The sequence below is a fragment of the Ciconia boyciana genome, chromosome 19, assembly GCF_034638445.1.
Source record: "Ciconia boyciana chromosome 19, ASM3463844v1, whole genome shotgun sequence".
Taxonomy (NCBI): domain Eukaryota; kingdom Metazoa; phylum Chordata; class Aves; order Ciconiiformes; family Ciconiidae; genus Ciconia; species Ciconia boyciana.
The window spans coordinates 2,275,137-2,300,808 of record NC_132952.1 but is presented as its reverse complement, the minus strand read 5'-3'; the positions used below and the strand labels follow the sequence as shown (position 1 = coordinate 2,300,808).

The 25,672-nt window shown below is 42.9% G+C and overlaps 1 protein-coding gene across 2 annotated transcripts in view; it reads left to right on the top strand.

The window, feature by feature from the left end:
* The first annotated feature begins 668 nt into the window (after positions 1 to 668).
* CAPZB (capping actin protein of muscle Z-line subunit beta) overlaps positions 669 to 25,672 on the top strand; it is a 61,115-nt gene continuing 36,111 nt past the window's right edge. For both annotated transcript variants that reach the window (XM_072884277.1, XM_072884276.1), the window contains exons 1-2: positions 669 to 775; positions 17,688 to 17,777. In XM_072884277.1, coding sequence (XP_072740378.1) covers positions 773 to 775; positions 17,688 to 17,777 — 93 coding nt within the window. In that variant the 5' untranslated portion in view covers positions 669 to 772. The remainder of the gene's footprint in view (positions 776 to 17,687; positions 17,778 to 25,672) is intronic.

Here is a 25,672-nt window from a genome sequence, read left to right as displayed (position 1 = left end):
ACTTGCTTTTCAAATTAATTAACCCCGGCCTTCTTCAGCAGCCAGAGGCTGACTGGTTTTGCTTGTCACTTCGGAGCTGAAGGAGTCGGTGGGTCGCAGGCAGCACCAGTAACGATGGCTAACAATCAGTTAAAGTCCAGTTTTCAGCGCTGATGATCTTGCCAAAACGTCACCAGTTCGGGCTGACGTTTTCCGTGCTAACTGCCTGCCTCGCGCTGCTTTTCGTTTAACCCTAAGGACCGTTTTAGCGTTTAAAAGGTGTTTAAAGGAGGCAGCTGCTGCTCCCGCCGCAGCCGGGGCCGACTGCCGGCCGGCGCCGCGAGGGCGGAGCTGCTGGCTCGCGGCCCCGCCCCTGTCCCCGCCCCCCGTCTCCGATTGGCCGCACTCCCTCCGGCCGCGGCCGGGCTTACCCCTGCGCTGGAGTTGGTGGCGCCCGCCGCCCTCTCGCCCCTGGTGCTGCTCCCTCGCGGGGTCCCTCCGCCCGCCGCTCCGCCCCCCCCTCCCGGGGCGGGGGGAATGGTTCTTCCCGCTCCTCCCTCCTGCCCCTCCCCGCCCCGTTCGCGCGCCGCGCTCCATACTTGGCGATGGCCGGCGAGCCGCGCGCTGATTGGCGGGGCGGCGGCAAGGGGGCGGGGCGGCGCGGCGCTGACCCGGATGTTCACTCCTAGGCAACGGCGGAAGTGGAAGGGCCGCGGCCTGCCTCGGAGGGAGACCGGACGGGACCGGGAGGCGCCGCCGTTGCTACCGCCCAGCGCAGCCCCGCCGAGCCGCCATGGTAAGGACGCGGGGGGCGGCTCCTCGCCGCTGCCCGCTCCCCCTCCCCGCGCCCCCCTTCCTCCCGGCAGTGCTGCCCCTTCCCATCCCCCCGGTGCCGCGCCCCGGCGGCTCCTTCGCCGCCCTCCCCACCCCCACGGTCGCTTCAGAGGGGAGCGGCGGAGCGGATGGGCCTCGCCCCGCCTCCCCGGGGCGGCGGTGAGGGAGGGCCCGAGCCGGTGCTGCCAGGGCAGAGGGAGGGGGTGGCCTGACCCCTGGGGGCGGCGGCGGGGGGCTCTGCCCAGGGCTCCGCAGGGCCCGGGGGCGCGGGGCGTCCGGGCCCGTCCGGCTGCTCTGCTGTCCAGTTACTTCCAGGTTTCTGGGCCTGGTACCTGGGGTGGTGTTTACAGAGGGAACGCTTCCGCTTTGGCCGGCCAACCTTACCGCTCGGCGTGGTTGTAAACGGAGCGAGCGACTGCAGCAGCAGCGTTTAAGAGCGATGGGGGCCCAATCTGCTGCTGCCGGCGTTCATAAACCCCAAATTACCGCCCGTCGTCTGGCATTTCCTCTGGAAGCTGGACTTGCTCGTTAAGGTGTAGTAAGATCTAATGGAATCTGTAAAATACAGGACAACCAAGCGCGGTCAGAGCAGGTGGAGCTGCAGCCGTGGGTGCTGCTCTTCTGCATGGCTGCGAACTTTCCGTTTTTCAGAGGAGAATCTCTAGGTTCTTCAGTCATGTAGAATAATCTCCATCTTGCCGTGTGTTTGCTGAATGGATTAGCCCAGGTCACAAAACCTTTCGATTTCATTTTGGCACCGTGTGTAAAGGGGGCAGATTTCATCAGCTCTGAACAAATCCAACAACAAGGACGGGAGCTGGCCCGGGCCCTGGTCTGCTCCCAGCTCTGCCTGGATGGACGTGTGCTTTTGCAGAGCCTCTTTAAGGCAATGCAACCCCCGTGGATGTAATCGCTTGTATGGAACCACTGAGATACTTTATACCCTTTGGGAATTTGTGATTCAGGTTTTCCAACATAACAATTTAAGAATGTTCAAATGTATTTAGATTTAAAAAGCAACCCAGTGCCTGGCTATATAGCACTATAAAGGCTGGTTAAGCAAGCAAGTGTAATCCTTTACTTCTTACCTTCAACCATAAGAGTTTCTGAGGCAACACCGTACGTTTTTTCTTCAGAGCTGAAGACCACGGTGATCCTGCCACCTGTATTACGCAGGATAAAGATCTTTAGTTTCTGGTGAAAGAATGGTTTCTTCCATTCTTTGAATGGTTAAGATCAAGGTTCTGCTCCTCTGTTCTCATTTGAACAAATGACATGCTGTACCTGACTTCTGACTGGGGGCGTGGCAGGATGGAATATCTTATTTCAATTGTGTGTCTTAGTTTAAGATACTGAAGTCTGTAAATGTGAACCCTGACTATAGAATTTGAAATCAGGATTCCAACAAACTATCCTAACTTCTGCCATGGCAAAAGTCCTCGCAGGAAAAGAATTCAAGGAAGACAAGTAGGCTTCATGTAAAATAACAATGGTGTTACCGGTTTCTTTTAAGGGGATATGAAAGCACGCTGTAAGACGAATCCAGCCAGGGTTTAAATGTAACTATTTCAGTCTTTTGGAGGAGGTAGAACACAAATCCTTTAGAAGTTTCCTGAGTGTTATAAGCTTATGCTGTCCTCTGATTTTTCGTGTTTAGTCATGGAGACCACTGGGCATAGGAGAAATTTGATCAGAACTTCCAACCCTACGTGCTAGTCTCCAATGTTGAGTGGACTTCAGGGATGAACCTGCGGCAGCCGCTCTGTTATTCGTATATTGTGGTGGCTGTGTACATGTCTGAAGACTCGCTCAAAGAATGTGGCAACTTAAGCGTGGTTTATTTAGGTCCAGTAGGAACGTGCAAGACGAATCACTGATCTTGTTTGCAGAAGACAAAATGATGTTTTAAAACTTTACCGACTCTTACAATTATCTTAATGTTAGGCAGGCAGTGCAATTGCAGCATCCAGTTTCAACTTAAGTGCAAACCCAGTGTTTAGAGTACTTCCAGGATCTTTCATTTTAGTGGGTATGAGAACACAATGCTGAAATGGAGCATTGAAACGCTGAAATGGCCCTTTCGTTGAAGACAAGGGCAAGTTTCAGGACAGCTGTGAGAAGCTGGCATGGTACAGGGTATTAGGTCAAACACCGTCTTGGTACCATGGGGTTGCCGATATCTATGTAGAGCAGAGAGATGGGAACCTTTGTCTCTTCTGCACCACCTCAAGTCTGAATTGCTCCTGGTGAGCTTAAGTGAGGATTCAGAAGTGTGTCCGCATTTCAGTCAGGTGCTCGGTGAAACAGGGCAGGGCAACACATGAAGCTTGAAAACTGCCTGGATGGATGCTGTCTCTTGTGCTAAAAATAAACTGAATGCATTGTTCAGGGTGAAGCAGGACTTGGGAGAGTGGGTCCGCTGAGATTTCTGGAATTGCAGGTTATGAATGGATGGAATCCAGTTACTCTTTGTAAAAATAAAAATCTTCCTTTCCAGGTTACGTGAACTGTCCTGATCATGTTAGCAAGTATTTCTTCTGCTACGCAACTCTTCAGGAACAGGCAGACAATTTTAGCAAAATTTATAATTTAATCAACCGTAAATTCAAACTGTCTAGTGTAGTGCTGGCTGCACGTCATCCGTTTAGAATTTGTGAGGCAGCTAAAAAGCACTGAAGCACAGCCAAGGACGCGTGATGCGACACTGACACTCAATACATAAACCTCGCGTGCTGTTCAGAGTAACTAATATTTTCAAGGTAGGGGCTGTTTGTCTTGGGCAAGCACGTTGCTGCTCGATAAATAACTTGGTTTCGTGCAACTGCTACCAAAAACATATTAAATGATTTGTGAAACTGCATGACTAAGGGTAACGCTTTTCCAGCTGCTTGAACACCAAGCCCATCTCTCTTCTAAACTGGTCGTGTCACTTTTGAAACTCAACCGTATAGCGTGAGAGCTCAGAGTAGGTTTTCAGTGTCCGCAGAAAGTCCTTTGCACCTTGTGCCTTCTGAGAAATACTGACTTAAGCTATTTTGTAGAGTTCACGTTTTATTAGTATCTGAGCTTAGCTAAATGTTATCTTAAAAGGCAAATTCCCAAAATAATCAAGTTAGAGGATATCATTGGGATGGGGAATACTGCCATTGCAGTGATGCTTAATCTTGTGGTTCATTAGTGAAGGAAAAATGTTCTCAAGCTGAAGTTGTTCAAACAGGATTTCCTCATATGGTAAATATATATGCTGATATCTTACTAGTTGACATCTGGGAGTAAAACAAAATGAAAGTGCAGTTCAACTCTTGAATTACTATTTTTACTCCTTATGACTGTAGTTGAGTAGAGAAATTACTCCCTTTGGTAAGAAACATTGCTGTCCTATTCAGTTTCTCTGGTTGTCAGCTATGCTTTCCGTCAGTTGACTTTCATGTGTGAAGGATAGCCGATTAACTCGGAGGTTGCACACAATCACGCAGCACTCCCCGGTGCTGCGTAGTCGTCCAGTTTGGCTTCGGGTGGGTGGATACTTCTGAAGACTCGGATGGGCAGTGCAGGTGCCGGTGTTTATTCTCCTGCGTGACCTTTGGAGGGATGTTTGGTCAAGTCCAAATGGCTCCTTACTCTGCTAAGTAAACTTGTAGAGAGGTGTTTTGTGTTGGGTTTTTTTACCCCCCCCTTGAGCTGCTACATGTTGTAGTAGTGCCACCTCAAGTTGAAATAAAACTGAATATGTTTCAGCGTCTGCTGAAGAGCTAGCAGTTTTACCGGAGAAGCGTGAAATTCTGCAAGGTGCCTGTATAGGCAGCATAAGCTGGAGTTTAGGTCTATGCTAAGCCCTGTTTTTTACCCCACTTTAATACAATGTGATGTTTAAAGATTTTTTTTTTTCAATGGATCTGACTGCAGAAGTGTAAGATGCTCAAAGTGATGTTGATCTGTTTTTATTTATATTCTTAAGCAGTCACTGTGCATTATAATTTTCCACTTTCCCATTGATTTATGCTCGGAGTCCTGAAGAGTTTAAAAAGCCTCAACCAAATCTTTGTCTCTCTCCTTAATGCATAAGGTCCAAAGCATGTGTATGCTTCAATTCTTCCTAATCCTTTGCCATTTCCAGGAAGAAGGGCAAAAAGAAAATTTCACTTAAAAACAGGGGACTTCAAATTTGCATTTTCTTTATGGATGAATCCTGTGTGGCGTGAAGGAGCAGTTAATACATCTGAAGAACATAAGCCTTTCCCAAGCTTCCTGCTCTCTCTAGCTGGGCTCTAGCCCAAGGTTTGTTTGCTGATAGGTTGTGTTAATTAAAAAGCTCCAACTTTCAATAACGATCAAGAATTCAGGCCAGTGCAGTGGAAGTGTGTGGCCACTTTCAGCTGGAGGATAAACTTTTTTTTCTTCATCTTTTCTGTAATGCCTTCGTAAGTACTTAATAGTCCATGAATGAGGTGTTCGTGTTGACATTAATGTGAGAATTGACCAAATACTATCAGTGGATGCCTAAGAACTGTAGCTGAAATCTGCAGTGCATTTGGAGAACATTAAACTATTGTGGCTTACCTGAGCTGAATAATACTGGATTCCCATCGCCTGGACCTTGATCAAGTGGCCAAAATTCACCTATGTGGTCTTAAATCCTAAAGCAGGATGGGGACAGATGCTTCCCAACGGGTTGTCTTGGGGAGTTTGAGCCCTTGCTTGGGTGGTAGAGGAGACGTATGCTTTTGAAATTTCCTTTATGGGGCACAAGGGTAAATGATGGTTGAGCAAGTTTTAAAGACATTTCCCTGTTAGTTGAGCTGAGAGGGTTTCTTATGGGAAGCATACTTGAGGAAGCTGCTGTGCTTGTTTCCTAACTAAAATGTTGTAATTTTCCAGAGTAGGTGCTGTCTGGGCAATGCCAAATGCAGTGGCAATCCTGTCCTTTTTCTGGGTTTTTTAGATACAATGAAATTTTGAGTGAGGAATCGAAAACAGGATCTATTTCTTACTTGTGCCCGAAACAGGCTTCTATTTAGAATTACTTTAGTTGCATTAGATAATATCTTGTGCTGTGTTTCTTAGAGTGGTGGCCTGAGCCTTGGCATCAACCAGTAAGATTAATTTTCTTGTATTATCTGGTGCTGTTCTTTTGCCCTACCTTCCTCTTCTAGGGTTTAGAAGGAAAACATGCAGCATGCTTTGAGCTCGTGCTCTTTGTGCCACTGCTTCCAAGTTGGGCCGAAGAATTACAAACTGTTTTTGCATGCACTTGACTTATCTGTCTGCCCTTCTCATAAATTACCAACTTTATTCCTGCTATATGCAAATTAAACCATACTAGTTTATATTTCATCAGCGTAGTCTGTGGTATTTTTCAGCGCAGGGTTGGCTTAGGAGTCCTGACTCTCAGTTTAAACCCATGAGACGTTACTCGAAGTGTTTGCAGCCGTGCCACAGAGCATGTCCTTGCTGGTGCTGTTTCCCTGAGTATGAAGAGGATGTCCTCCATGCCTTTTTGTTACAGAAAGTGGAGCTGAGTTCTTTCCTGGTGCCCTGACTTGGAATTTCAATCACGTCCTTGTTGCAAAGCAGGAGGGTTACCAGCCTGGGTGAAAGCAGAACCCAGGATCTAACAATTCTAGCAGCATCAGCTGAAACAAGACTGAAAACAGTGCTTAAGTAAGAGGATTTTGTGCGGAAGGAAAAAGGGTTGAGGCTGCATTGAAGACATAAGCTTAGTGGTTGCCTTAAGCCACCAATCAAAGCCACCATAAATAAAATACTCTTTATTCTCTCGGGGAATTTTGTTTGCATTTCTTCAGGTGATACTTTTTGTCTTTTCTGTTACACAAACTGCTGAGTTTGGAAGCGATGTCCTGTTACCTGCCTTCCCCAGTTATTTTTGCTTTGGTAAATATCAGGATTTAAAAAAAGCTTGCTGCTAGCAAAGGTGATTGGTGGCTGGCTGATAGCCTGTGCTTGCAATTTGAGATGGGCTCAAGAAACAAGAGATGAGTCTTTTGGTAAGTTAATTCAAAGGAGGAGAGAGCCATGAAATGGAGGAATGAGGTAAAATACCAGCTGCATTATGCAGACCGCAGCAGTTAATAGCTGTATTTATCCACCGAGTCCTGTCGCTGTGCAAATTTAGGGGTCATCACGGAGAGTTTTGAATGTAACACTAAGAACAGGCATGATCCTGGCTTGGTATTGACAGGTCTCCACTGGATGGTCAAATACAGCTTTCATGTAGCCATTAGTACAGGCAGAGCTATTTCAGAGCTTGGTAAGGTGAAAACTGGCCAAAGGGAATAAGTATTAACTTTGTATTAAATGGAAGGAGAAATCTGATGTGGATTGAGACTGGCACGTGCATGTTATGTGAAGCACTGCTTCTGCATAAGCTGTCTCTACTACTTAGATTTATTAAAAATTTTGTAGAACTTATATGTACTGTTAGATCATAAGCTGTTTGTCTGCAGTTGTGACTTGAGGGTAGGTCAGACGTTCAGAAGCAGCAAGGAAAGCATAAAAAGACTGAAAGAATAGGCAAGTCTGGGAACTATAGCAAGAGAAGGAATTCCGGGGAGCGTGAATATCTTGTTAGGTGGAGATGTGATATTCCTATGGCCTACATATATGCAAAACCATTAGCTTCCTAGTTTAAAACTTGAAATCCTTAACACTGAATCTCTTGGACGAAACTGAACTGTCTTGCAAGCTTTGCAGTGTAGTCAGCAAGATACGTCTTGCTAGCCACAAGCGAAAGGCATATTAACCTACTTTTTTGACCTTTTAGGCAATCGGAGAACATTCAGGGATGAGGGCTAATTAGATAACCTCTCTCTTTCTCCTCTCTGCTTGCCAGGCATCCGATTACTTGCCAGAGTTATCTCATGAATTTACAACCCTGGCTACTAGGCTCCAGGACACTGGAAAGTGCTGAGTTTGTTATATTAAACCAAGCAGCTGTGAGCGTGGCAGCGGCTTACCTGGGGTGACGGGGGCTCTACGAACAGATGGGCATAAAGCATTATACTGAATTGGTGATGCTGAATGTTTGTGTTGGTTATGCTTTCAGTAAGCATGTCAATGTTTGTTGTCACCTTGGTGATAGAGTATATGCCTCCCTGCTGCTATAATAATGCACGCTTTCTCAAATGTTTTTGATGTAAGTAACTCCTCATATGAGAAAATCTAGGTTGCGGTTAACTGGAAGGAGAACCTGGATCTGTCAGGCCAGGACCAACTTGCCAAACTTGGCTGTTTCTGCAAGAAAAAATTGCTCCGTTTGAATTGAGCAGTTCCTCTTCTGATCCTTTCGTCACTAGGCTGATTCGAACATGAAACAAGCAGCACGTAGAATCAAAGAGCATTTTGAAAAGATCATCCAGCATTAACAGGATTAAAAGAAAGCATCACAGACAATACATTTGCGGATGTTCAGGGTGACAAATGGCAGTGTTGAATCTCAAGAGCTGTTGTGTTTGTAGTAATTATGGTTTCAATTAAAAAAAAAAAAATAAATTGACCCCTGTGAAAATTAAGTGGTCCTTCTCTAGAGACTGATTTGGGCACTTCCTCAGTAATATTTGAATGGAAGGCAAGAAGGCAATGTGACTGTGAAACACGGGTCATCAGACTTATGAACCGACACAGACCTACTGTATTAGCTTATTTCAAAGACTGAACTAACCTAGTTAGCCAGTTAGTAGCAGGTTTACAGAGAAAGAATGAAGTAATGAAGTAGGAGGATGGCGACGAGAGAGTGTTAATCAGTAATTTGGGATACATCTGCAGAGTTGAAGCTAAGAGCTGTACAAAAGGATCTTGCAGAGGTAAGGGGAGTTTTCACAAAGGGGCTGACAAGGTCAGGAAGAAGATCCTGTGAACAATTTCCTGTTGCATCGGCTGCGAAAACTTTACCAGCCGCTTGGCAGTAATCCTTTGTTTGGTGTGAGTCAGTGTGAGCGAGGCGATGGGGGAAGGAGGGTGGTTAGGAAGTGGCTTCACAGTTTTTAGAAAGCAAGACTGACTTGCCTGCATATCACCTTAGTATATGCCAAAGTATTTGTGAACCTACAGAAAATGATTGCAGTATAGTGCTGAACTAAGTCACAAGGAAATATCGAGAGGCATCTGAAGTTACTTGATGCATTAAGTAATACCGAATGGTTACGCTGTCGGTAAAGCTGTCTGTGTGTGGATGTCTGTCTTTTAGGGGTACGTGCATGCTTGTGCTCAAGCCAACATCTGTTCTGGTAGTGAAACTATCAGGCATTACAGGCTTCCTTATGAAGTGTTTGCAAAATCAGGACAAGTTCTCATATCTCAGTGCTGTGCTGTAACAGGGTTTTTCATTTTGTTCAGCTAAGATTTCCTATCTGTAGTTATATCTAACAAAGAAAATGTTATTTTGTGTTAAATCCAGACTTAAAATGGGAGGGGGAACCCCTGCTGTACAGTAACATTAGTCTAATTAAATCTCTTAATGTTAATTGGCAAAGGTGGTCAGCTCTACAGTCAACTTCAGCATCTTTAATCCCATTTATTACAAGTTAGCGATGCTTTTTTGCAATCTGTGCCACTTTTCTATGGAGCTATTTTACTGCTGTCCCCATTTTACTCTTTTCATGTGGGGCTAATAGATTGCATATTCACTTGATGCCATGATTTATTGGGAAATGACTTTTTGCAAACTTTATGCTTCACAGGAATTCTTGGCACCAGATGAAAGCTAGTAAATTACATTGTCATGTTCAATGACAAGTTTAATAAATAAAACATTGTTTCTGTTACCCAGAAGACAAACACTGGTGCAGAAATCATTAGTGATCGTGGCAAAAGGTCAAGATGAATAGCCTGTTCCCAGAAATCCTTGTTGCTCGTCCATCCTGCTCTTCTGTTTGTACGTGGTGGCTCTTTTCATTAGACAGGTGATGGAGACTTGCGTTGGACTTTATATACTAAAGCGACAGCTGTTAAATTAGTTTTGAAACTAGATACAAGTATCTACCATCTCAAAATACATCTTTGCTGGGAAGGAGGTGCCAAGCAAATGTTAATTTTTTTTCACTGTGTACTCTACACCTTTGTAGACGTGCTAACAGGAACTGAAATGCATCTAGCTGGAAAAACAGTGGCGAGGAGTGCAAACTAGCTGCAGAACCAAACTCCAGGAGATGCTGAATTCTTACTTCTAAAGCAAAGAGTGAATTACAGTCAAATGGCCTGCTCCGGACTATCGGGGTTGTTAGTTTTTTCTTAACAGATGCAAAACACCTTGACAAATAGTTGTGCCATGAGATTGAGCTGCTTAATAAAGTAATGCAAGTGGCTCTGGTTTATTTAGAAACTAATGGATGGAAATGCCTTCAGTGTATTATAATTCACTTGATAGTTGTTTCTAGAGTTGAGCTAGGATGTTGGGTAATGTCCCATGAACAGTGAACAATGCTCACCTGATTTGCAGGTAAGAACGATGAAGCAAAGTGAAACACAAAGTGTGATTGAAAGGATGCTTGAAAGCATCTGCCTAAAGGTACGGCAACAAACAAGGATTTGGCAAAACACTGATTGCAAGCTTTGAGGTGCTCACGGAGCTTGAATGGAGGAGGAGATCTCTTTGGTAGTTGCTCCTAGAAGACCACTGCCACTCCTTTAATCTGTCTAGGACTTGCCATAGTTGTGCTGTCAGCCTGAAATGGTGAGAAGTATCCAGTGTCATTAGCATGCTGGTGGCAATGAAACTTAAGCTGCCTCATTCCCTCTCCTTCCCAGAGATTATTTTAGTCCCTGTGTGAGTCTTTGGAGCAGACGTATAAGTTACTCTTTCCTGTAGAACCTCTTTAAAGAAGAGATCCCTCATGAGCACTTGTCTTTCTGAAGTTAGTGGGTATTAAATTTCTGGAGCAATGTAGAACAAAAGCTGGTCAATGCATCTGAGGTTTAGAGTAGACCTCTCATTTTTTTGACAAGCACGCAGGTGCATTTGTCAGTGAGTACAACACCTAGACTTGAATTTAGAAAACAAGTCATGAAAGTGTTTTCAGTCATTAATTGGGGCTAGTACTGCTTCTCCACAGTGTGCTCAATCGTTTTAAAAGTTAGAGCACAGTAGAATAAAAGAAATAATGTTCTGCAGGAGAGCATCTCCGAGGATTCGCTGAGTCAGAAGCTGTGATGTGACTTGTACGACTGCTCTGCAAGTAAATACCGTTTACAGGGGAGCGATGGGAGACCAAGTACAGCAGCTTCTGCTAAAATCTTCTGATCCATCACTTCTTGCTTTTATTTTAATCTTTAATCCTTCTCACTTGTAATTCATGGAATAGGCACTCTCAGCAATTGATCTGTCTGTTTGGTCTTGACCACAGCGGTAGTGTGACTGCGGCAAATTGAGCTAAACATGTTACTAAACATACAACATGGTCATAAGTGTCTGAGATAATATGCAACATAAGTGTCTGAGGTAGTAAAAGAGCTGCAGGTTTGGGTAAACCCTCTTAAAACCCGGAGTATAGGTTAAATCTCAGGTAACTAGCAACAGAGAGTTGTCAAAACTTGTGAATAAAGCCTGCAAATTTCTGTAAGTGTGTCTAGTGAAATGCATGTGTAAAGATACTTAATAACATACCACGTAAGTGTCTGAGATAATAAAAGCCACTGGATCACATCTGAACCAGAGAAGACAAAGCTAGAAGTAGTTCAAGAGAAGGAGAAAGTAGTCTGCATTGGCATCGTGTTCTTTCAGTAATCTTTGACCTGTTCTTTTATAACTATCCACAGCATAGTGTGTCTTCAGCTTTTATTACATTTGATTGTTTCTTAAATATGATATCGCTGTTTCTCCCACTAGTACACCTTGCTGTCGGGAGGCTGTGATTTATAAGTACATTACAAATGGTTTTAGATAGGATCTGCCAGAAGAGGGTTAATAGTCAAGGGAAAAATAATGTAGAGAAACAGATTGCAGGGAATATGTGCAGCTGATGGAAACGTCACGAGTGCAAAACTTGTCTGGGATTCATAGATCGTACAGAGTTATTCCCCTTCCCATCTAATATCCTAAAAAGTGAATGCTGACAGCCGAGAAGGGAATCCTGCGACTTAACATACTACTGTACTTTTTATTACACAGGGGTTACAATAATTCAACCCTTTGCTAAAGCTTCTAGCAGTAATACTATCCTATTGTGTAATTTGAAAAGGGAGTCTTCTGCCTTTTGAGCTCTGGAAGTTGGCAAGGATTTAAATGACAAGCAGGAGGGGAAGCTGTGTATCTGTTTCAATTAAAAAAAATTTAGTGTTTTAGTACCACAAAGCTGAAACATTAGTCAGACATTCCTGTTGGGAGAACTGACAGGAAATAATATGATTTACAATCTGGGGTATGTCTGCAACATAAAAGGAAGGAAAAAAAGTAATTTGCTGGTTGTGTACTTCTGGCCCTGGATTAATTTACGAAGATATTTTGCTTGTAAACTGACCAGTGACCAAAGTGATCTGATGTGTGATTGCTTCAAATTGCGTAAGTTGAGCAAATGTTCTATTTTTGGTGTCCCTTTAGGTTTTTATCTTATATTTCTGTTCTCTGAAAATTGAGATGCCAGCTGGTACCTTAAGTTTGGATAACCTTTCAGATGCCAGTCTTGAGCAAAACTTGTGCACGAAGCACCTCCAAGACCTTTGTTTTATCTGTTATAACCCAGCTGCAGGGTCCTAACAGCCTTGGCATTTCAGGGCCAAACATGGGCAGCATGGACCAAATAATGAATGTTCTTCCTACGTGTGTGTGGCTTTTTTACCTTAATCCTAGCTACTGAAGTAATTTTTAGGTCACCCCGTTCTTCTCAGCTGGCTTGACAGATGGGGAAGGGGGTAGGCAGCACAATCATGCCTTGAGTAGAAGTGTTATATTTGGTTTGCTGGCGGGAAAGATTTGGTGGCCCAAGTGGCTTATTTCCCAGAGGGGGCTAAAATAGGGAGAAGCTACCACTGCAGGAGCACTGAACTACCTCAACTGGTTTCTCTTGGTTCAGGAGTTAGCTCAGAGTAGTCTTAATATAGAAATACAATACAGAAGTGAAACCAGCCTGGTTTTCTTTTTGAAGAAACTGCCCAGTTCTGTTTATGCTTGGCAATAACATAGTCAAATGAGCAGGAACTATCAGAACAAAGCTGTGAAGACCAGGGAATTAAATCTGCAGGTCTTTGTGATAAATAGAAGCAAATTCCTGCTGACTGTAAGGCTGGGAGCTTTAAATGAAATCTTTTACCTCCTTTCAAGTGGAATGGCTTAGCCTTTGAAATGGGTAGAGCTGCAGGTTTGGGTAAACCCTCTTAAAACCCGGAGTATAGGTTAAGTCTCAGGTAACTAGCAACAGAGAGTTGTCAAAACTTGTGAATAAAGCCTGCAAATTTCTGTAAGTGTATATAGTGAAATGCATGTGTAAAGATACTTAAAAAGAGAACTGAAAAATACTTGTAGGTGGTAACTCATCAGATTGCTAGTGTCTGTTGAAAAGAGAAAACCAGCATAGCTTCAGTGAAGTGTTACCAGTTCTGCCGGTGACACTGATCTTTGAAAGGCTTTGGGTACACATCTTGGCTTAGAATAACCTCATTTATCAGGTGACAATTCTGTGCAAAATATAATGCAAATGTGGTATGGTTTGTTTGTTACCTTAGTCTGGCAGAGCATATTTGGGTGCCACGAACTGTAACAACTGCATGAGAAGTAGTTTACTTGCTTGCAGGTTGGCATCATCTTGGGTCAGCTCCTATTGCCTGGTGTTATCAGCGGACAGTATCCTGCCAGGGGACCATTGACAAATGCTGGCTATTCCTGTGCCCTGTCCCCCCTTATCCTAAGGAGCTGTGTTGTTTAGGGGACATGACGAGTGGGAGCCAAAATGAAGTTCAGTGTTTTGCCTGTTTTAATTTTGGCAGTTTGCATCCTCTTTCATGGTAACTGCATACAAATGTAAGGTCAGAAGAGTCCCTTGCTCTTAAAATGAGTAACAATGACCGTAGCGCACCCTTGTTTCAAGCACTGAAAATGGAAATACATTGTTTTATTACACAATCTACAAACACACCTTCTCAAAATGCCTGAACAAAGCTAATAGTAACTTCCTGGTTTTTTTATTTATGTGTTCTGCATTGAACAACATCTGCCCATACTCAGGCTTTGAACAACATTGCTTACAGTGTGAATGGAATTAAAGTATACAACTGTGCCTCTGTGCAACTACACATTTATACAACTGCCTTTTTTTCAGTAGTATTTGTTTTTCTTTGAGTCTCAACACAGACTGCCTAGCCACAGAGGCCTGTGGCTGTTATGAGAGGGTTTCTCTTTTGGAAATACGCTAAGTACAGCAGAAAGACTGAAGGGAAGAGCAGATCCAGGCAAAGGAAGCTGAACAAACATAGCTACTCCTATAGACATATTCATAACATTTTTCCCTGTGGTAGTACCATGGGAACGCTATAGCAGATGCTTAAGTGCAGATTCTAGGTATCCAAACATCTTTAGAGGAAACTTATTAAGGAGCTTTCATCTAAGCTAATATTTTCAGTCTTTGAGATTCCTATGATCTCTAAATCCTTCAGTGACTTGAGCTGTAATAAAACTTCATTTAGAATTTCTGTCTGAACTCCCTACTCCTCCACAGGAGCTCTGTGCTGGATGAAACAGGAATGGTGGAAAACAGCCTCATATCAAGTAAACACTAAGCTCATTAAGTCCTGCAACCTCAAAGAGCTTGGCTTCGAGAGCAGCCCAGACTGGGAGACAGCCTGTCTAATCACCTTCTCAGTGAGCAGGGGTTTATAAGCCTCTTCATGTCTAAAGGCAAGAATTCTGTAGAAATGTTTTGTCTGGAGATTGGTTAAGCAACCATGTCTTCAGTATGCAGTGCTACAAGAGAGTTAAGCAAATGGAAATCCAGAACAGGTGAAGTTAAGAGAAGTAGGTTGGGTAAACTGTGGTGAGGTAGGTGACACACATCCCAAGTCTCCGAAGAACACCTTCGTCTTAGGTTGTGTGAAGGCTTTGTGGGATTTTTCAGTGCCTCTAATAACACGCTGCTGTCAAAATTGCAGTAGTAGTACATCCCTAGGAGTGTTCACCCTTCTATAAAATCAGGGAACCGTGTGCTGCTGGTTTTGGATGTGATTTCTATCTTTTGTATCTAAGTACCTACGGCTACTCTAGATACTCCAGCTGGGGCAGAGGACTGGAACCAAAGGATGTATTTGAACACAGACCTGGTTTTTAAAACCTTACTTCACCTACAGTGAAAGAACCAGAAACAAAAGATGCTGGTAGAATTACCTGTTCAGTTCTGAAATAGGACATACCAGATGTGTCCAATACCACAAGGTACCGCTATGCTCTGTAATCTGTGTGCTTTGTATTGCCTTTTTGACTGTGCCAGCACGGATTTACGCTGGATTAAAGTGGCCGTACAACCACAGATTTAGGGACAGAAATACAGCAGAACCTGTCTTTATTTCAGTGCTTTAAGAGATCTTCTGGCAAGCCATTTAATTAAATGCTCTGCAAGAAAACTGAAGAGTTCTGCTGCTCAGCCTTGCTTTTACCTCTTTGATACCAGGAAAATACAGTTAGTATGTGCTTGAATATTTTTGTTTTTTCCATTGCACACAGCCATGTATGCCACCCGTGTCTGAACCCCTTTAAGAATCTCTGCCTTAGAGAGTCTTGCTGGTGTCTTTTTACAGCTGTTATTGAATATGTTGTTATAAAAATGGTCAGTCCAAGTTCTTTTGGTTAATCCATAAAACACTGCAAATGTAGATACTCCTTCATTCAGCGTAGCTTATTTCAAAGCTATGGCACTGTAAAACACTTATTCTGGGGTTGCAGCTTTAGTGGTGCTTTTTAACATCATCTTTCCCTAGGCTTTTTTGTCTATTAAACAATTCCAGCTGGCAGAGGAGGACAGAGCACTTCCGTAAGTGTTCCCACGATCCCAAAGTGAGGAGCATGACCTTGTGACCATGTGCCAGCTTCCCTTCCTTGACGTAAGAGATAGTGGGAGGTAAAGACAATACTTGGTGAGAAAGATCCCCTGCCTGAGCTTGGCTGCTGGAGCTGGGCAGGCGTAGGCCATCTAAATAGTATCTTTCTCTGGGCCCTGAAAGGTTAGTAGCAAAAAGGGAGTAGTTTTTGCTTCCCCTGAACATCTAGTGAAGATAAGTAAAAAATTTTGAAAATCTTGGCCATCACTTTTGTGCATGAATGCGATGATAATCCGTTCAGCAATTGATTTGTGGTCACTTTCCAAGATACGTAACTTCACTCCAGACTCATTTCAGCCAAGGACTTGCTTGTCAGGTTATCCAAGTATTTAAAGAGAATGGGGGGGTGGGGGTTATGTACGTTATTGAATGTGTCCTCCTTCAGTGACAACAGGTGACTGTCATAAACTTCTGTTCTTGGTGTCAGTGCATCCTGCTTTTCAGGTTGAAGCCTCAGATCTACAGGACGCTATTGCAGATTCATGGGAGTTGATGCCTAACTGTCTGTAGAGCTGGAATATTTTGCTAAGATTATGTCCTATACCCTGAACTGGATGAGAAATAAATATATAATCTCCCAAGTCAAGGCTGTCTGACTTGCTGGCTGTAAAATATTTATCTTTTGATAGTGAATGGGTAGTACCTTTTAAGAACAGCTTTCATAATGGATGTCCTCTAAATGGAGAGCTCCCTCCTTTCCTCATTGGTAGGGTATAGCTTAATTGCAGGAAACTTTGCTTCCTGTTTCTCCCTGACCTGGGGGCTGCTACTTGAATAATACGATAATGTAACTGCTTTAGTTTTGAAGCCTTTCTTAAATAAAACTTTTGGAGCTTGGCAGAACACAGGAGGGAGAAGTTAAAGCTAAGCTTGTTGTATATGGGTGGCTAGAAATAGCAAAGAAAAAAGGGAGGGGAGGAAGCACTGAAAACAAACTGGCTATGCTTCAGCTGCCTGCTGACCTGCTGATCAAAGTAACTCGTGCGGATTTTGGGTACTGTTAGGCTTGCAGGAAAGTGTCTGTTTATATCTGTTGGCGAGAAGGAGAGCTAAAGGTTATGTCAAGAACATGGTTCAGCTCATCAAGTGTTTGTGGTAATGTCTGTTGCGCATTTTTTGACTCTGAAGTGGAGTTTAAGGATTTTTTTGTGTCAGAATTGGATGTGAGACCAGCTGCAATAAGCCCTTTGGAGTATGTTGCTGTGATTTCTCGAAATAACTGAAGTCCCTGATTTCTCAGATACAGGCAGCTTTTGGTGTGTGTTTTGTAGCAAGAAGGAAATAATGGATCATACTTTGCATGTGTGTTTCATTCTGGTTTTTTGATAAAGCTGACGGAGGGAGAGAGAGCTCTGTTGGAACAGAATTTGTCTTGGATACTAGTTATCTCAAGCTGAATGGCACAGTACAAATGAGGAAGTGTTAAAACTGCTTCGGGAGAAGGAACTTTCAGTTCCCTAACCCAGATTATTATTGAGATAGCATGGAAAAACAATGCATTAAACATTTGCACCAACGTTGGAAACAGATTTTGGTGAGGTAAGGACTGGACTCCTTTCTATCAACAGCAGTGTTAAATTGGCCGCGTGACACCAGTTGAAGCTGTGCTCTTAAATCCATAGTCTAGAACACTTTTTGCAATACCAGGTCAGTAATCTGTGATCAAATGGTACTGAACTTTATTGAAATCTGTTTGTATTAATACAAAACGTGCTGCTGCTTAGAACTAGAAACTGTATCTCTCGTATCAGAGGAGTCAGCAAGCGCTGGAGTTCGTGTGTGTGTGAATGTGATGTATTACCTGTACATATTGTGACGGAGGAATGTTCTTGTTTCTGCAGAGTGACCAGCAGCTGGATTGTGCCTTGGATTTGATGAGGCGTCTGCCTCCGCAGCAGATAGAGAAGAATCTCAGTGACCTCATTGACTTGGTGAGTATTGGATGCTCTAACCGAGTAATGGCTGAGTCCTGGGTGTGGTGAAGATCTGGTATGTAAGAACATTTTCCGAAGCATCTCAGAGCTGTGGTGATTTGTTTCTCTCCTTGTCTTTTGGCAAGGTTGAAGAATACAGCAATTGCCCAAACAATGTCAGGCATCTACATGTTCATTTTGGGCAAGCCAACAGGTACTACTGTGTATACGCGGATGCGCTTTCGGATGAAGGGTCATTAGCAGCTTTCTTGATGAAGTCATCACCAGTTTGGAGGCTGCTGTTTAGGAAAAGTAATTTGGAACAGTTTATACAAGGTGGTTGCGTGCCCTTGTGCGTGTGTATTGTCTCCTGATAAACTACCTGCCTGTTTGTAGTTTGACACAGGACTTGTGCGGTAGGCAAGGTGGATGTGCTACGGCACATGCTTCAAAGACGTTACTGAGACGGAATACGTCAGAACACTGGGGTTCTGGAGAACACTCAAATCTATTTATAATTTATGCTATATCAGGTATTCTGCAGTCCAGTGAGTATCCAAAAAAACCCAAAACCTAGCCAACCACCTTGTGCCCAATACCTGTTTTCTGCTTGCCCCTGAAACATTTGTTTTCCTTCTACAAACTGCTGATGAAGAAAATTAACTTAAGAAGGATACGTGTGCTCATTACTAGTTGCAAAAGAGTTAGTTGCACACCCTGTGGTGCACAATTGGGCTATAATAGGCTAGCTGGAGTCAACTGTCCCTGAAAACAGTGTGTGGCACAGTTGCCTCTGGCGTAACTTAAAGTATTACTGAAATATGGATATAATCTATATAGAACCTACTATATGGGCAGCTGGGAAAGTTTGTTTCTATTGTCCAGCCTAAATATATGGCTTACTTCTGACCTAAGCTTCTAAATTTTTGCAGACAGAGGACATTGAGGCTGGAACAGGGCTGTTAGACCTTTCAATAAAGCCTTTCCTCTTATCTGTAGTGAGAAGTACATCCCTTTTCTGTGGCAGGTCTGCATTTTATGCATGATGCTGACAAACCTTGTCCAAGAGACCCTAAAAATCTGATGGTTCTGCACATAGCAGCTATTTGAACTAGTGTCTCTTGATTAAATTGTTTAAATTGTTTCTGAGCTGTTTTGTCATCTTTGTGTGCAGAAGAGCAGCTGCTTACCAGGTAAAAGTTTAGTTGAGGAGGTCTGTTCCTAAGTGGTATTGAAGCTGGTGTTAGCGAACTTGGGAGGAGTCCCATGGTCAAAAAGCTGTGGCTGACTTTAAATTTATCAAACTCTATTTAAATACTGCTTTTAGTTACATAAGCCAAGGTGCAGGTAAGAAAGGTAAAGAAAGTATTCCCCGCAGGAAGGGATTATTTATTTCTTGAAACCATGTAGTAATTGGCTACATCTGTGCCACCAAAACTCTTGGCAACCTAAAGCATCGTTTTTGTGGCTGTTGTTGGAGATAGGACACAGAATAACTAAATCATTGATATGATCTGGTGTGACACGGTTGGTTTTCTGATGAAATTTGGAGGACTGAATGCCTATCGGGCTTTGAGCAGCTCCAAGTACCATTCAGAACAATGAGTTGTTTGGGGAGCTATGGCAAGCTTGACTATATAATTGGTATGAGGTTTTTCTAATGACTCGGAAAATTGCTGGTTACCTCTAAATGTTGGAATTACTTTTGGATGGTGCTCATTAGTGCTCTACATGCTTTCCATCAGCAACACGCTCACTGGGCTTCTTTTCATATGGCAAGTGTAACATGAAACAGACCAGTTTGAATGACGCTTGTTAGAAGGAGGGTCTGTGTGATTCCCACACGAGTCATTGCAGTCCCTTCTCTGGGGTGGAGATGGAACAATTTGTTAAATCCAGTATGATTTCTTCATTGTCGAGACATCTGTAGACCTCTTCTGCAGCCCGCGCTCAGCCTGACGTCTGCAAGACTGAAGTCTACGCTCTAGCTAGACAAGAGCAGTGTATGCACTGCCACTGCCACCTGTAATAGTTCCAAAAACATCATAAGCCAGACTCAGGCGAATAGTTTTTTGACCTTTTTTGGCAAGTTTCATCCAAACCTTTACAGCTGACATTTTTATTCTGTTTCCTGTACCATTACCAGACAATAACCTCCTTGAAGTAAAAGGTCAGACTCCAAATGCATGACGAGCATGAGCAGGTTCATTAAATTTGTGATAGAATTATAGAAGATGGCACCCTGACTTCTGCTTACTTTGTGCTTGGTTTCCTTGCTTCATTACACTGCCATGCTGGAGTAGACGTGAAGCAGCGGCCCGCGTCATTTTTTTTTGTTGTGAAGCGTAGGTTATTACTTGAAGTCTGCTTGCAGACTTTTGAAGTCTGCTTGCAGACCGTAGTTTTTCTGTAGGAATAGATCTCCAGACTGATGAGTGTAGCTACTGTTTTGGTGCTTGCTTAAGATCCGTTGAAAGGAGATGAAGATGACTTAGAAATGTCTTTGCATGCAAAAAGGTTTCCAAAACTTTGAGAGTGGGAAACAGACATCTACTTCCTAGGCTTGTGTTCCTGCTGGGAAGGATGACTGCACTAAGTTCCCTCCCTGAGGTCCCTCGTACTCTGTGAAAGCCATGCTCTGCTGTTGCTGTTTAATAGAAGAGCATCTTGGTGCCAAGATGAGTATGTGACGTATGTTCAAGACTGTACGTTACTGCCCCCAAGTGTTGGGCTGACAAGGGAAAGGGTCCAAACTTGAACATGAAGTAAAAGGGTGGGTGGAAGAAGAGAATTTCTGGGTCACTGGCCCTCATCAGACCAGACACTTTTCATTCATTAGCAAAACAGTTTGTGGTTTGCCCTTTTACCACATCTGTTGTTGCATTTTTCAGACTGCCGAGTCTTCAATTAGAGTTCATTAGAGACCTTGTCAATCACAGGACTCCAGAAGTCCAGTCTGAAAGAAGCTGTGCGTGGTGCTGGTAATGTGCCTTGGCATGGAATGCTCTGGTTAGAATTCAATTAGACGTTATTTGTAGAGACTACTCAGAGGCTGTCAAAATGTACAAGAGGACTTCTTAATCTCTACAAAAAGAGTTTAGTGTAGGCACATACCTTTTTAAGGACAACTAATTTAAATGAGAATAATTTTCCATGTAGCTCCTCTGGAAACGGATAATTGAAGTCTTGGAGCATCCACCTGTCAGCCAAGTCCGAACTGTAAAGCAGGTCCCGTAAGAGGAGTGCTAAAGATGATTGCACTGCTCTTACATGGAATTGTCATGAGGATAAGCCAAGTGATAGCACTTGTAACATTAATACAGATTTTAATTGTGTACCATAAATACTGCCTCACCTCCTTATTGCCTCACGTTGTCCAGAAGTTGCTGCTGTTGATATACTGTGCTTCTCATCGAAGTCAGTTGTGAATCACATCTGTTCTCATCACTTGCTGAAAGGAGAATGTTACGGTATCTTCTGGATGGAAATGTTTCTTCTATCAGTTAAGAGTGACATCTTGTTTTGGCTCATGAAAATCACAGAGTGCCATGAAGTGAGGAAGCTGGTAGAGCTCACTTCTGAGTGGATAAATGGTTTATACTGAAAGATCAGAACAATCTGAGAGAATTGTCCTCCTGCTTCCTTTCTCTTAAGATGAGTTGTACAGTAAGTCAGTCCCCATGTACTTTTAGCTGTGTTCTTTCCAAGAGAAACGCCGAAGAAGGCATCAGCTTTCAGGTAGTGCTGTCGTGGAGGATCTCCTCCTAGGACACCTTGGAAGCACACATAACAGGGTAGGTGAGTGATAGCTGGGGTCACAGCCTCCAGAATCCTTTCGGGGTTTTTTGCGAGACTGACGTGTCTTAGGGGGATGCATCTCTGGGAAAGGTGGAAGATGGAAGTTGGATTTATTGTGCACGTGGGCCATGTGCAGCAAATAAGGGGCCTGTGACAGGATTGTCTTGATGGCTTTGACTTGAGTATGGAAGTTGATGTGCTCTCAGTCTCGGTAAAAGTTAAGCAGGTTCCTTTTGCAAGTACGAATTTCCTGCTGAGTGTTTAATTTGGATGTTTGCCTGTGTGTATTTAATATAAATTAGATGAAAAATCCAGCTGACTCAGAAAAATCAGATGGCTGGCATAAAGTGGGGATGGAGAATCATCCTTACAAAACTGGCTCACAAAATGGACAAGCAGACTCGCCAGGAGAGTGGGGTTTGCTCACAGCCACAACTTTCTTCCTTTCTTTTCCCAGTTAAGACTGATATTCAAGTAATACTCCACTTATTCCCAAAAGTGAAAGCTTTCTTGAAGTACAGAATCAAGCTGTGCTGTCATGGAAGAATTAAAGCTAGAGTTCTTTATAGATACAGCAGTCAGTAACTTTACTGGTTATTTTTCAAGGGTCTGTTTGCAATTAAAGATCTGGGAGGTGATCATCTTTGTGTTCTCATGACAGGAAAATGCTTAAGTATTTTTAGTAGAATGTGTTACTCTTTAGAAAGTCCCAGAGTGATGAATTTAAAAATGTATAAACGTACAATTTTGAAATATTTGAACAATATTCAGGACCTTGCTTCATGTAGCTAGAGTGCCTCCAGGCAAGTATCAAATCTGCTTGCATGCCGTTAATAACTGAAGATATATGAAGCTAGAGAATTTATCCTGAGGAAAATTGCATTGCTTGGGCTGCACAGACCATAAAGAACATGAGAATGTGACTGGAGCTTTTTGTATTTTGAGTCCAAGAGCCTAAGCAGTATGCAGAATTGAGGAGAAAGATAAAATAACTGAATGCAGATGGCCAACTGAACGTCTAGGGAGGGTGGAAGATGTTTAAAAAAAAAAAAAATCAGACCCAGTGAAAACTTAAGAGTGGAAGCAGAAGTGCATTGACAGGCTCGTGGTCTCAAAGCTGAGTTTTTGACCTGCTGTTCTTCCTGGCCTTGTTGGCTTGTGTGATAGGCTCTAAGCCACCAGCAGCCAGTCGGGTTTCTAACGCAAGGGTTATTGGCTAAAGAAAGGGGCTCTGGCTCTCTGAATAAATTTATGGTTGTTCAGAGCCAGTTTTCCATTTGGCGAGTGGCTGTAAGCAGGAGCTTTTCCAGCTAGAAAAGATTACCTCTGGATATCTTGATGGTAATTGGAGATAGCAATTAATATATATAAATTGTTAATGTGATGCTTGGCTTAGAGCTAGCAACTCCACTTACTTGCATGAGATTGTAAAAGTGAAATTTCACTCCTGGCTTCGTATTTACTTACTCTTTTTCTTTTTAAGCCTAAACTGTGCCTTTTTTTCTTCCAGGCTCCTGCCACTGAACTGCTGGTGTTAGAGATCCGTAAAATGTCTGTTTAAATATCTTTCTAAAGGAGTGTGTGGGGGACATCACTTGATGACCTTGAATCCTAATTAGAAACTTATCTAACCTCTTTTAAAGATGGGGGGAGAAGCTAGGATATAGAAACATTGCTGGAGAGAGTATGCCTCTGCATATCCCTGAATTGTTGCTGGATGTCTCCAACACCAGCTGGACTCTTGACACAAGCAGTCAAGACTTCCCAAGATATTGATATGCTGTGATGGCTCATGGGACTTGTGACTGGTAATGAGATACAGAAGCCTTCACCTGCAGGTCACTAGTCAAAGTCTAGGGCAGTCTAGCTGTGCCTGCCAGATGGCTAGCTTTTGTTTCTCACTAAGCTACAGAATGGTGAATCTAGCAAAAGCCCTATTTTATGCAGCAAATCATAGGAAGAATGCCAAGGATCCTGTTTTATGAACGGTAGTCACCTTTCAGAGTTTTTTAAATGTAGTTTCTCGAGCTGAATTGAAAAATTCTGTAATTAATGTAATGTTTCTGCTATGACATCGCTAACTAGACAAACTTGGATCTGTAATCTTGTTAATGTTTGCCTTTTTCCAGAAAAGCTGATTGGTTTTAATTTTGGTTTTGCTAATTCTTGCAGTGCTGGAATTCAGTGCAAATACTTGGATAAAGCTGAGCTGTTTCCAATATCAATTACATCTGGTCTTGAACACAAAAGTCCATTTAAGTGTCATTTAATAAACAAAGCTTGAAGAATGTGTGGCCCTTGGACAGCTGATGGATCAAATTAAGGTTTAGCAATGTGTGGATTTGTGGGAGTGACTTTACTAGTGGTTTTAGGCCCAAGATGAGTGGAGCCAGGCTTCCTTCTTGAGTTTCCACAACATCCGTTAGGCCATGTCTGTGTTCTGCAGGAACAGGAAATCTTGAGGCTGTGGAATGCCTCAGAAAAATTATAATAATAATTAGATGCTGGCCCAGAGGGGAGGAATCTGGCTGAAGCAGGGTCGTGTGCCAAAATGGTTATTTTGCAAGAGTGCCGGGTAACTTGCATGGGCTGCTCTTTGCATTCGAGCGATTTCCCCAAGTGATGCGGGCAGTGGTTTTGTCCACTTCTGTAATGATGTAAGTTGTCTTAAAAAAGAAAAATCAAGTCTTAAGAGTTTGCATGCAATTAAAATACTCGCTTTCCTGTTTGGATGTGGCTTTTAATTAAAAACCGCTCTAGTCACATGTATTCAGATACCTGCATGTTATAGACACAAATTCAAAAGACAAATGGATCCGAATGCTGCCTTTGCTAATCTTTTGAAGCTTGCTTTGTCTTCCTTCTGGTTTTTTAAGGAAAAAACGTTTCACCTTTAATTTTGCTGCATTTAGCATAGTTTTCCAGTGTGTACGGTTCCTGTGGAGGTACATGCTGACCTCTGCATGGAAAAAGACTATTTCCGAGCACAGAACTTTACACTAACAATATTGCGATTTCAATTGTAAACATGATTCATTTCAGTCAAGGCTGTAGGAGAAAATAATAAACTTAGTGTACTCAAGTTGTATGGTTAGTAAGCCAAAATATTAACTGTCCTGAATATGTAAGGTGCAGAATTTGATGCAATTCGGCCAGCATGATCCAAGCAAGGATGGAGAGTGGATGTAAGACGTGGAGAGCTGAAGTACTTTTCTTATTTCCTCTAACCTTTTTTAGATGCTTGTTTAATCATATTTTAAAAAATAATTCAGAAACAATTGCTTAGTTGATAATAAGTTCCTTTACCAGAAAGTGAGTCAAGAAGGAATGATTATTAGGTTAGCTACTCCAAAAAGTGTACGGTTTCGACTTTGGCACAAGTGATTATTTGTCTTGATAGCAGAGCAGTTGACTTAATTAAAACACTGTCCACATACCTGACTTGCTCTGATGGAGAATACTGTTACATGAGACAACAGAATCCTTGTTCAACATGCAGGAGAGTATGCTTAACTCACTTTTCATTCAGTTTTTCTTTCCTCTGTACTACACATTCATTGTATATCTCCTTGGAAAAAAAAAAAATCCCACAAACACAGTGCCCTGTTGCATGGTACGTGCTTCTGAATGATGCTGCTGTTCAGTTCCAGGCTGAGCAGCTGAGTCTGGACCCCCTGAGATTCCTCTTTTTTTTTTTTTTTCTTTCCTAATTTACATTGAGGGTGGTCTCGCTCCATGGCTATGCATACAACCACCGTAATAGATGATTGAGTGCTTATTTGTGGAATCACGTGTGCATTAGGGTCCAGAGCACGCTGTGGACCAAAGTAAATTAATGATGGCCTTTAGCTAAAGATATAAGGTTAAGATTGTATTCTACATTTGACCTTCCACTGCTGAGAGGGGGAAAAACTTGTGTCAAAATAAAGATGGAAGCCCAGTCTTTGCTTATAAAACAATCCTCATAGCTTCAATGTTGTCATCGCAGTGACGCTTAGTTATAGTGCAGTGATGAATTGAACAAAATCACTGCTTTGGCATTTCATTTGGCCTGGGGAGTGGGTTAATTCTTGCGTTTCTAAATCTAAGTCAAAGTTCCCTATATAATGGCTGTT